The following is a 12,504-nucleotide window of genomic DNA, read 5'->3' as shown; positions in this document are numbered from 1 at the left end:
ACAACTACACCACAAAAATCGGAAGAATTTAAGAAACAGTCAATCTTTCGCTGGATACACAAACTAAAGAAAGCGTGGAATGATTCGATATAAAATCAAACGAGGCACCATTCATTGCGGTGTAGAGAGGAAATATAAACAAAGAAACACCTCTGTTAAACAAAGGAGCACAAGATTCGAGGAATTAGACGACGGAATAAACAAATTCCTTCTTATTGTCATTTCAACAGTATGCTTTTGTTTTACAGACACCAATACTCGCATATCCACACACAGTATCAACGCCAAACATTGAAACAAACCATCACAAAAATCGGAAAAATTAATTAAATTATCGTTGTTTGTTTGGCTACAAACAGTACACAAGGCACGAAATGATATCGATATAAAAAGCAAACTAGGACCCATTCATTTTGGTGTTGAGGAAATATAAACAAAGAAACACTTCTGTTAAACTAAGGAGAACAAGATCAAAGGAATTACACGATGGAATAAACAAATTCCTCCTTATAATTTATTGCAATTTCATTTTTTTTACAGGCAACAACGCAAGCACACGTACGCACACAAACAGCATCCAACATTGTAACACCACACACATCCCAGGATATTACTTTTCACTTTTACATTTTTTAGAACTTTTGTTAGGGAAATATCCTTTGAAAGGTTGAAAACGTGACATCGAACTCAAGGAGAGCAGCAACACAACAGTTTATATCATATTTTTAATTAATACATTTATTGGTTGACAACAAAAATTAGATACGTTCTTCACGTAGCATGGCAAGCAAGGAGCCCTGATTTTGCCGCATCAGATTTTTACGTTAAAACGCCCTTAAATAATAATAATCTCAGGAAAAAGTCAAGATAAACCCTCGTGGTGGCACTGAACCACGTTTTATTTAGTGAATCCACCATGGCAGTATTGACATTTAACATTGTAACGCCATGTTTAGGGGAAGGATCCTGACATATTGTCCATGTGTTATTCGTGTGTGGCCTATTCTAATTCTTGTAAGGACGACCTCTTCTTTCCTTGATTTTCTGGGTACTGAGCATATTTTTCGAGAATATTTATAGCATTATCCTTTGAGCGTCAGATTTTGGACAATAGAGTTCGTGCAGGCTCGGGCTATCTTGAGCTCCGATAAAAGTCGTTTTTTGGTTTGACTCTCTTTTTTTTCAGAAAAGAAATAAGTCTGCTTAGGATTAATAATTTTGTTTTATTGTGAGCGACTGGGAGTAATTAAAAATGAGGTAGGAGCAATTTATATTATTTTAATTGTATTTTCTTGTTTGTGAAGTTTAAAAGGTTATGCTTATTTTCCCTTAATTATAAGTGTTAATGCCACTTTATTTTCTTGAATTGATTTGTTGTTTGAAACCAGAGTACGATCCCGACGGGACAGTTCTTTTTTTGGGTCCACCTTTAATGGAGTAATAAATTCACGTCCAAAATTAAACCAACTACACCACAAAAATAGAAAGAATTTAGAAAACGGTCAATCTTCGGACGGATACATAAACTTAAAAAACATGGTGGTTATGCCATAGGCCTATAATAATTAAATTTAGAAAAAAGTAAATTAAACTAAAAATAACACTTTCAAATTAAATTGTTAAAATAGTTAACAAAAAATGCGGAAAACATAGGAAAATTAGAAAATTACTTTCCGTGAGGAGAGGTGCTCACCTTTAAAAGACGATCCGCTCCATAGCCTAGTTTTCCGCCGGGAATGATGAGGAAAATGCTGTGGACATAGATCGCATTTTTCCGGATGTAATTTTCTCGAGGTTGAAATAAAAAGAGGACTTCTTTGGGAGGAGAAAGAACTGCTGTCGAGAATATCGAGAAGTGAACAAAAGCACAACGGCAACACAAAACAAAATACTGCCGAAAAGCAGACTGTTTCAAGTTCATAACACACCCCGCTCAATAATCATCTGATCTTACCGCGGGCCAATCAGAGGTCGGAGGGCTTAAATAATACAACTAATTTGAATTTTAATAACAATTTTTAATTAATTATTTTTTAATAAGGAAAGAAAATGAACTGGGCTTCGGCGACGACATGGAATGTTATCGATATAGAAATCAAACGAGGTACCATTTATTTTGGAAGCGACCGTAGATACAGAAAAGGAAAAACTTCTGTCAATGTAAGCACCATACCAATGAATTAGACCTTGGAATCGGTATGTTACATTTTTTAACGTTGTAACTTTTGTAAATCAATGCATGCCAAAATATTTTCATCGCCCAGCAAACTATAGGTCAACAGTGTTTGTTTTTCTGTGGGCAAAAAAATTTTTATTTCATTTTTCTCTCTACCTCAATTTTTATATACTCAAACTTTCAACTTACTCATATTTTTCAGAATAAAACCCTGATAAAGACTCAACAAATAATAAAGTTACAATAAATACCTACATGCATAATAAAAATTTTTATTAATCCCCCCACCTCCGTTACATGTCAGTATCAATGTAAAAAATGCATAAAATCCTTTGTTAAAAAGGGACTTTCATGTACAGTTTAGAATGGTAGCTAGTTTAATATGATACAAAAAAGTGACCATGACCCAAATATTCAGAATAAAAACTGAATTATTTTCTTGTTTATTGTACAGTATGCTTTTGTTTTATATGCACCAATACAAGCACACATATCCACAGGCATAGCATCTACACCAGACATTAAAACATCACACACTTCCGATCACATCTCTAAGATTCGTTACAATTTTTAACGTTGTAACTTTTGTAAATCAATACATGCCAAAATATTTTCATCGCCCAGCAAACTACAGGGCAACAGTGTTTGTTTTTCTGTGTGCAAAAAAATTTTTATTTCATTTTTCTCTCTACCTCAATTTATATATACTCAAACACCCTGATAAAGGCTCAATAAATAATAGAGCCACAATAATACATGCTTGATAAACATTTTTATTAATCCCCCATCTACCTTACAGGTCAGTATCAATTTAAAATAAGCATAAAATCCTTTGTTAAAAAGTGACTTTCAAGTACAGTTTAGAATGCCGGCTAGTTTAATATGATACAAAAAAGTGACCATGACTTAAATATTCAAAATAAAAACAAGTTCCTGCTTATTGTTTATTGCAACAGTAGCTTTTGTTTTACAGGCACCAGCACCTACACCTACGTGGAATGACATAATTCAAAAAATGTTTTAAGCCTATCAGTTAGCATATGGAAAATTCAATAAGCTCAAAATGTCGGAATGATTTAAGCACAAAATCTCGTCGATCTTCATTGTTGGCTGAAGACAGAGCCAGAAAACATCCAATCCAATTGGATACTGGTAAGTGGAGGTCCATCGCAAATCAACTTGTAGAATTTGTACTATTGTTTTGACAGTTAAATGTTACCAAAGTTATGTATTAAATTAAATGTAATTAATAATTCAAATAATTTGCTTTTATTCCATTCGATTCAATTTTATTGATGAGTCATATTGAACACTGAATAGATGCACTTAAACACCTTGTTTCTCATTTCAGATATTTTTCTAATTATTTTTTCTAAATCATCTTAATGTTTAATAAACTTAATGTTTTTGGCCAGCTCTTCAATATCTATTTTCTTTTTGTGCGCTGTAAGCTGGCCCATTGAAAAACAAAAATAAAAATCAATTCAGCCATAAAAATTTAAAAAAAAAATCAAAACAACTTAATATTGATTTTGAAATTAATTTTATAGGAAACTGAAACAGTCGAAGAACAGAAAGAGGATTGTGAGGAATGCCAGGACAATTTGTATCTTGCCAAAGAAAGTATTGGGTTGTCCGGAAAATAATGCAGGATTTTGGTATTAAACAAAAAAAAAGAAACTAGTTACTTTAAAGCAATGTTCTTTAATCAAAATAATTTCCCATACTCTCAATACATTTCTCCCAACGTGTTGGTAACTTATTAATTCCGTCTGAGTAGAATTCAGAATTTTTAGAATTGATAAAGTCAATAAATGCATTTTCCAGTTCCGTTTGATTTTTGAATATTATGTGTTGTAAGTAGTGGTCCAGGTGTCTAAAAAAATGGTAGTCAGTAGGCGAGAGGTCCGGAGAGTAGGGTGGGTGAGGCAAAGTTTCATAGCCAAGCTCCAATAATTTTTGTGACGTTACACGTGACACATGTGGTCGAGCGTTGTCATGCAACAAAATGGGCCCTTTCCGATTGACCAAAGAGGGCTTCATTACTGCCAATTTCTGATGCATGGTATTAATTTGGTTACAGTATGATTCAGCATTGATGGTTTCGCCAGGATTTAAGAAGCTGTAGTGTATTAAACCAAATGAAGCCCACCATACCGTAACCATTACCTTTTTTTGATGAGTTGGGGGCTTTGGAAAATGTATTGGAGCTTCTCCTTTGTCGAGCCACTGTCCAGAACGTCTAGTGTTATCGTAGAGAATCCACTTTTCGTCACATGTAACAATTCTGGCCAGAAATGGGTCATTTTTGTTTCGACAAAGAAGTGATGCACAAACATCAAAGCGCTGATTTTTTTGGCGATCGTTTAATGAGTGTGGAACCCAATTTTCGAGTTTTTTCACTTTTCCAATCGCCTTGAGGTGGTCAGCGACGGTCGTTTTACTGACTTTGAGTTGCTCTGCAAGTTCTCGAACAGTTGTTTTGGGGTTTTCTTCCACCACTGATCGCAGAACATCATCATTAAGAGAGGAAGGCCTTCCACGACCTTCTTCATCTTCAAGGCTGAAATCTCCCTCCCGAAATTTTTTAAACCACCTTTGCACAGTGCACTCATTAACACAACCCTCGCCCCAGACTTGGTTAATGTTTCTAGCCGTTTGGGCTCCGCTTCGGCCGAGTTTAAACTCGTAAAAGAAAATCGTACGAAATTCTCGCTTTGACATTATAAGGATGACTGAATTATTTCCAAGTAGCGGAATGCTACAGAGGTAAACAAACAATATCATTTGGAAGAGGATTAATAAGTGTTGACATTCATACAAATGAGTAATCCTGTAAACGTAAACAGAATATTTTATATAGATTTTTTTTAATGAAAACTTAAAATCCTGCATTATTTTCCGGACAACCCAATAGTATAGAAGCTCAAAAGTTCGAGGAGAAAGTTGAAAATCCTGAAGAAATTAAGCCAGAACCAACCAAGCCAATGAAAGAGGATGAAAACTTGGATTCAATCCTGCAATCCAATTAGATAGAAAAGAAGAATCTGACAATGTAGCAAATAATGAAAGAAAAGATGAATCTGGCATTTAAAGCGTTCAAGCAAATAATGTAAGAAAAGAAAAATCTGACGTCCGTCAGCTCAGTTCCACTACTATCCCAGATAATCCTCCATATCGATTGAGATGCCGATGGCCACACGATGCTGTATGTACTGACAAAGAAAATTATAAAAGTTGTCGTTATGTATTTCTTCCAAAGGGGGCTCACCACTGGATGATTTCTCCTCACATGTTTTTCATGACAATCTTTTCCTTACAGCATTTTTACCATTGTAATTGTGTTACAGATGTAAAAATCAATAATAAAAATGTAAAAAAAAAGGTCAAAAATTAATAGGGGAGCTGTTGATATAAGGAGGGGATAGCGATCTGTATTAATGTGTTTATTTGAAATTAATATGACTGGGGGGGGGCATTAGTGGCTGCAATGGTTTAGGCATTCACATGGTGTTCATACTGTTAGGTAAAAGTCCTGGGTTCAAATCCTGCAGCACTGCATTTGAACCCAACATATTTACAAATGGGCTTTTTTCAAAAACACCAGCAACCCTCGTTAAAAAAAAATAAATAGCTAAATAAAATAAAATGAGGACTTGGATTTGTTAGGATTTAAAAGAATGCTGTTATTTCTTGACCATTAGTTGAGAGTATGAAGGTCATGGTTGGCCATTCTACTGTCAGATTTGAACAATTGTGACTACATGGTAGAATTTATCATTCTTCATTTCTGGTTTCAGGATTGTGCAAAGTTGTTTTCTTTTAAATTTAAACCGGCATCTGCAGTGATAGCAAAGTATAACTCTTCCAAACACAGTAAGGGTATCAGGGAAATATTCAAGGAAGAAAAGATTCAAGTTGTTAACCTTTCAGCTTATTTAATGCCTTCATCAAGACTACAATCTCTACAATACTCTTACGGCATATATTACATCAGAAGACTGATAAAAAGTCATCAAAGGAACTTCATGTTCCATGACAAACGAGGGTGAAACCTTTTGGCCGTTCATTTATTTCCCCCTCCACCACATGGAACAATCCAACAAACGTTTTCCTCGAATTTGCTGAGACATTGAATGAGCCAGCAGTGAGTTCTTGAACAACCATATAGGCTCACCGGTTGAAAAGTCACTGAGATTTTAACAGTTTGCTGGAATGGTCATGATATTTTGAAGGTGCCCTAATGTTCCTTCATTAGGACACATTCATGCTACTAAAAATATTAACCTAATCTAAACTTGGCAGGTCTCTGGATACAGATGCACCACTGAAGACCCACCATTACAACTAAAAGAGGGTTTGGCAAAATGTTATCACCTTGCCAACCTTCGTACAGGGTAAATTCAAGGTCTGTACAATTTAAAAATTGACGAGACCTTGAGATTTTGACATTGTCCAGTCACCCTGATATTCCACATATCCATTATACTAATTAACCTAACTTGTTCGATGGTGTGGAGTACTTTATACTCCCCCAATATATACCACTCATACATAACCACTCTTATTAATAAATACAAATGACCTCGGTAAAAATTTTTACAACCAAAGTGCTGATGACTCTTCTCTCGCATCACACTACAAATATGTAATTACCTAGACTATTTAGGTGGGCTTGTGAGTTACACACAGCCACACCCATACTTCAACACTCATGCAAATAAATTTATTCATACAATTAAAAGCGAAAATTACTACATGTGGTGGGTTATCTGCGACCTTGAGCATTTACTGCTCTTTAATATGCAATAAGCTTAGCTTTGTAATAACTGCAATGCCTGAGAACCTTTGTCATGTTGTGGAGGAAGTTCCACCATCTCCTGTGCAGTGCAGTAGTTCTGTTTACCCTATTATTTTGTAGTTTCATTTTTTATTTCACAAAGAATGAATTTCACAAAAAATAAGAAAACCAATATTGCATATTTTATTTGAAGCAATAAATATTACATACAACTTTTTCAGAGCAACTGATGTTCCAGCATGAACAAAAATGGGTTTTATTCCCTTATAATATTAAATCCACTGTAAGAGGGGCTTTGTATTGTTTTTTCATTTTCAAAATCTACGCGCTCAATTCTTGACTTTGGGCTTCCAGTGTTCTTCAGCCAATTTTTCCTTAAAAAATAATAATAATAATAATAAATAAACCAAATATAACTTTTAAGCAACTCACATTTTTTCAATTGCAGAGACTCGCCCTTCCAAAGCACCGATAACAGTTCCACGTGGAGTGTTTTGGACAAATCCATTGAGCCCGAGTTTTTTTGCATTTTCACACGTGTACTGTTAAATGAAATTAATAAGGAATTTATCCTTATAATTTATTTTAACAATAATTAAGATATACTTACCTTTCTAAAGAATACCCCTGGTGGCAAAAAAATATATATAAAATAAATATTTAAAAAAATAATCTAGCTCTCTCCTTATCTATTAATTTAATTAATTATTATAAGATGTTGATGATGGGTGTTGGTCTGTGACTCAGTGATCTGGCTCTTTTTTGGGTCTAAAGGGTTGGTTCCTCACTGAGGTGGCTGAGTAATTCAACAAACCCACGAGTGAAGATGGACCCAAAAAAGTGACACTAAGCTGGTTTAGCATAAGTATTATTAAATGTGTTTAACTATTTTTATATAAATTCATATTGACCTTACATGAGGTGATTTGTGTTCAAGTTGGAATATTTTCTTACTATGCAGTTGCAAATGTAATTCAAATTAAAATCACCAAAATACAATTAGCATTTTATGAGAAAGTATGAATAATGTACTCCTTTGCGATTGAGGTTTACCATTATGAACACAGATAATGGAAAATAATTTGGTCAGTGGCAATTTAACAATACACAGGCCTAAGAAATTTGTATTTTGATAATTTATTAGTTACCTGTTAATTAGCAGGAACAGCTAGAATCATGACTTAAATGGTGAGCTGTTTACAAACAATTTTACATTGATCTGGAGAACTTGTATGCACGAGTACTAGTAGTAGGAGTAAAAACTATCTGAACAAATTATTTCTGCACATTTATCTTTATAATTATTGTTTCTGGTGAATTGGTATATTTTTGGTGTATTTATTTAATATTCAGTTACATACATAAAAAGTAATCAAGCAACCATTAATTGAAAAGTATTTGAACAGAAGAGACAAAGGACAGCATGTGTTGACATACAAGTGAAGCTGAACTCTTTTTGGTTAAATAGCATAACACTCAGATTATAATATTGTAAAAATCTATTAACTATTTAAGTTTGATGTTTGATAAGTAAACAGTTAAAGGGAGAAAAATATTTATGTCCTATAGGAAAAAAAAAGGTTGGTTTGATTGAAATCAAAGGAGAAACAGTCTATTCAAAGTAAAAAAAGGTAGATTAAATTAGATTAGAAAAGGAATTGGCCTCTTTATGACCTTCGCATCTCCATTGTGCCTAGAGTTCCTCAAAGCTTAAGGCCTTTTACCAATCCTTCAAGCCTAAACTTTTCCTCTCCCAGGAGTAGGAATCCCAGCCTGCTTAAATGCTTGCACCAACAGAGGACATGTTCCACTATTTTGTCTCCTTCCTGGCATTGTCTGCACAGGCCTGTTTCTGCTGCTCCGAGTCTATGGACTCTGCAGTGTCGTCAGCAGTCCAACAATTGAATAGTCATGAATTTCACACATCTCTGTCCTGGAATACATTCCCATTGACGTAGGACTTATTTTTGATGTATTATTGGATCGACCACATTTTTGGCAGTTTGGTATGCCAGAAGGTTCATGCCCAATAGGCTTCCTCATTGAACGTTTCTTGGCCAATTTATTGACCCTTTTATGGCCTCTCTGCCCTAAACCCAGACAAGGGAATTTTTGTTTTTAACAAACCTTACCACTGAGGAAATGGTTGATATTTTACAGTAATTGTTGATATTTATGTGCCCACGAATTAGTTGAAGATTCCTGAGTAATGCTCATACATACATTTTTTTTTTTGTAACATTAAATGGAAAATACTTGTTTATTTATTTCAGTTTATTGTGTACTTTTGTAGCAGATATCTAATACTTTTATTTTCTCTTTAGTGCAATTATTTACCAGTCTTAAACAAGCATCCATACAATTAAGAATGTATTCAGTTCAACCAGAATGTACAAAAACATAGCTATCAAAGCACTAAGGAGACGTCATCAACAAAAACTAAATAAATTAATATGCAAAATAAAGTAACTCTCTACTGGGTCCCAGGATACGCAGGAGTAGAAGAAATGATAAGCCCTTGCAGGGGGCTACCATTGATAGGTCCATCTGTGGCTTAAGGATTCACACAATCATGGTGTTCAAAAGGCAACAAAAAATAATAGTATCCACTCCAAAATTACATGCAAATTAGTGTTAGTAAGGCTGTTTTTCTTTAGTAACTTTTTGTTTGTTTTATAAATCTCCAAATTCTTTTTCCCACACTGTAACTGTTATTTCTGACTAGCAAACCTGTGCCAAGGAGATTAAAAGGCCAGGTATCGTTAACAGAAGGCCATCCACTTGGACAATCAGGTGGCACTGAGGGCAATTGCCACATTAGTGAGCATACTGCATTACGGTCCTGTCAGACATTGGGAAAAATAACAAAATTACCTTTGTGTGGTTCAAGGGCACATTGGGTAAAGGAGGCCATAAATTGGCCAAGTATAGTTTGATAAGGACACCTATTGACCCTTTTTGTGGCACACCAAACTTCGAAAAACGTGAATTCACCAGGCAATGGATTAAAAATAAGTTCTTGTTGGGAATGCAACCCAGGACATACGAAAAAGTTTATCAAAGGTCCATCGTAGAAACTAACAACTGAATTACTACATCTACGTCGTGTGTTTATGCAACTAGAATAAAAATTGGACTGCTAACTGGGCACTGCAGACTCCGGAGGCGTATGTATAGACTCAGAGTGGCAGAAAAAGACAGTGCAGATATTGCCACAAAATTAGAAGAGACAGCAGAATATGCCCTCTGTCTGTGCGAAGCACTAAGCAAACTGGGATTCTTACTCTTGAGAGAGAAGACATGACCTGAAGATTACTCATGGGAACGTTGAAAAAAAACTTTGGGATCTGGTAAAAAGTCTTAAGCTTACTGAGGAGTTATAGAGCTCCTAGATAGGATCTTAACAACGGCACTGTGGATGTGAAACTTACCTTGCACCTTACCAAAGACTTCGAAATTTACTGATTTTAGTTCGCTCATATTTACCAAATAGAAAACTTTCAAATCGTTTCTTTTGACAGTATTACAGGAACATTTGACATATGACAGAAATTTTTTAATGAAAATTCATCTGTGTTACATCCACCATAAATAAATAGAACTTGGTAACCAAAGGGGTCTATTCTTTTTGACCTCAATAGCCGGTGTTCGGGACAAACTTCAGTTTGTCTTTCTTCTTTTAAATTAAATAATTAATTACTGTTAACAAGCGAAGATTTAACGTGTGTGTGGTGGTAGTATCCTATGTTCAAAAAAAGTAAACAAAACAAGAATTTATCAACTAGTCTTATAATCTCAGAACATGACGTCACTGAAATTTATTTACAATAAATGGTTTATGCTTTTTATAGAAATGAAAAATTAAAAAACAAAGTAAACAAACAAAAATTAAAAGAACAAGTCTAATTCAAATAGATAAAACTAAACATAAGAAATACAAATAATAATTGAACAATATTAAAATGGGGCGTCAGTGGCCGCAATGGTTTTGGCGATGACACTGCTCATCATTGTAAGATAATGGGACCGTTCTTAAGTCTTAATAATAAATTTGATATAAAGAAGCTACCATGATGAAATGAAACTATTTTACATTTGTTTATAGTAAAAACTATTTTATTAATGGAGCACTAGTTTTGAACAGAGATAAGAGAATGCTGCAATCAGCAAGAGATGAAATGCACTTGAAAATTTTGACATAGTCAGCAAACAGAGAAAATTGCAGATGGGAAAAACAAAGTGCAATATCATCATTAACAAGGGGCGTCCTGCACTCAAACATGACACATGACATACCAACATTTTGTTTTTTCTTTCAAAAATACTGATGCCCCAAGTGCTGATATGACCTCTGCCGTTGCAAACCCTTAAAAAAAGTGTGTATACATAAGTCATTAACATCCCATTCAATCAAAAATTTCGGTATACTTTTTAATTCCGATCTGAGTTTCAACAACCACATTACAACTTCAATAAAAAAAAAGGAAATCTAATGATACAGTCTAGCCTTAATAGGTTTGTATTGCATGGTGTCCAATATTGGAATATTGTAATATTGTATGGAGTCTATACCTTACTACTTACATAAATGCTCTTGAGTCAGTTAAAAATAAAAGAAAATAAAAATTTTAAAAAAATTTACTGCGAAGTTTGATTTCATGAAACAGGCGTACATGGAAACACACCTTATGAACTATTTCTTCAATAGTGACATTATATTCATGTACAAACTAATCTACGATTCAATAGATTGTTTCAATTTCTTTCACTTGCTTAACTTTCATATCACCAGATGCAATGCCAGACATTCTCATTTTTTTCTAAATTTTCCCACCAAAATTCCACCAACTACCTCAAACACTCCAGCCTACCGAGGCTCATGAACAATACATATTCCCTTCATAGTTCCTTTGACATTTTGAACTGTACCATTGCATTAAATTACAAATTAATTTAGTTAAGCGAAAAGTTTTCATGTGTAATAATGGCATTTTCAAGATGTATATTATGCATCTCAATATTTATGCTGATATTGTCTAAATTTGTTCTCTAGTTTTATTTATATATTCTATATGCCTCATTATTATTTTTGTTGTGTTATTAATAACATAATTTGTTGTAGATTATTTGGAGATTGTGAGATGCAGTCTGGTGTGACATAGGTTTTAGACTGCCAACGTTTGCCATTGACAAAGAAAATGTTTTTCTAAAACCTGTCACACAATCTCCAAATAACAGTAACTAACAGTCACTAAACACCACATGTAATTTGTTGTATAATTAATTTAATAGTCATCTCATGTTAGTCATTGTTTTTTAATATTTGTTTTTTTTAATTATTATTTTATTTTTATTCTTTAAATATTTGCATTCTCTAACATTGAATTTCATCATGTAATTGGGTATAACTCGTAAATAAATAAATAAAGAAAGAAAAAAAGAAATGTTTTGGTGTGAGCAATCAATGACGTCAGAAGTAAATTATTGGCCTAAAAAAACAATTTCACTTCTTAGTCTAAGGTGGATA

General features: G+C 33.9%; 1 protein-coding gene and 1 long non-coding RNA gene across 3 annotated transcripts; one reads left to right on the top strand and one right to left on the bottom strand.

Annotated features, from left to right (window-relative positions):
- Window positions 1–1,651: 1,651 nt before the first annotated feature.
- On the top strand, window positions 1,652–3,806 carry LOC106670301. Of its 2 annotated transcripts, none has more exons than XR_001341050.2 (4): window positions 1,652–1,970; window positions 2,042–2,196; window positions 3,150–3,328; window positions 3,727–3,806. It is a non-coding gene; the product is annotated as an uncharacterized LOC106670301 (long non-coding RNA). The 2 variants fall into 2 exon arrangements; XR_001341051.2 differs by having other exon boundaries at window positions 1,653–1,970; window positions 2,042–2,160.
- Window positions 3,807–7,137: 3,331 nt separating this feature from the next.
- On the bottom strand, window positions 7,138–10,735 carry LOC106670285 (acylphosphatase-1-like). The gene is made up of 4 exons (XM_014400472.1): window positions 10,409–10,735; window positions 7,588–7,604; window positions 7,410–7,519; window positions 7,138–7,351 (listed from the first exon to the last, which is right to left on the bottom strand). The coding sequence occupies exons 1-4, from the start codon at window positions 10,455–10,457 to the stop codon at window positions 7,234–7,236; spliced, it is 294 nt and encodes a 97-aa protein (XP_014255958.1). The 5' UTR covers window positions 10,458–10,735; the 3' UTR covers window positions 7,138–7,233.
- Between the last annotated feature and the right edge of the window lie 1,769 nt (window positions 10,736–12,504).

The sequence above is a fragment of the Cimex lectularius genome, unplaced genomic scaffold (assembly GCF_000648675.2).
Source record: "Cimex lectularius strain Harlan isolate CLEC.00 unplaced genomic scaffold, Clec_2.1 scaffold327, whole genome shotgun sequence".
Taxonomy (NCBI): Eukaryota; Metazoa; Arthropoda; class Insecta; order Hemiptera; family Cimicidae; genus Cimex; species Cimex lectularius.
Note: the sequence above shows the minus strand (reverse complement) of the source record. Positions and strands in the feature narration are given on the sequence as shown.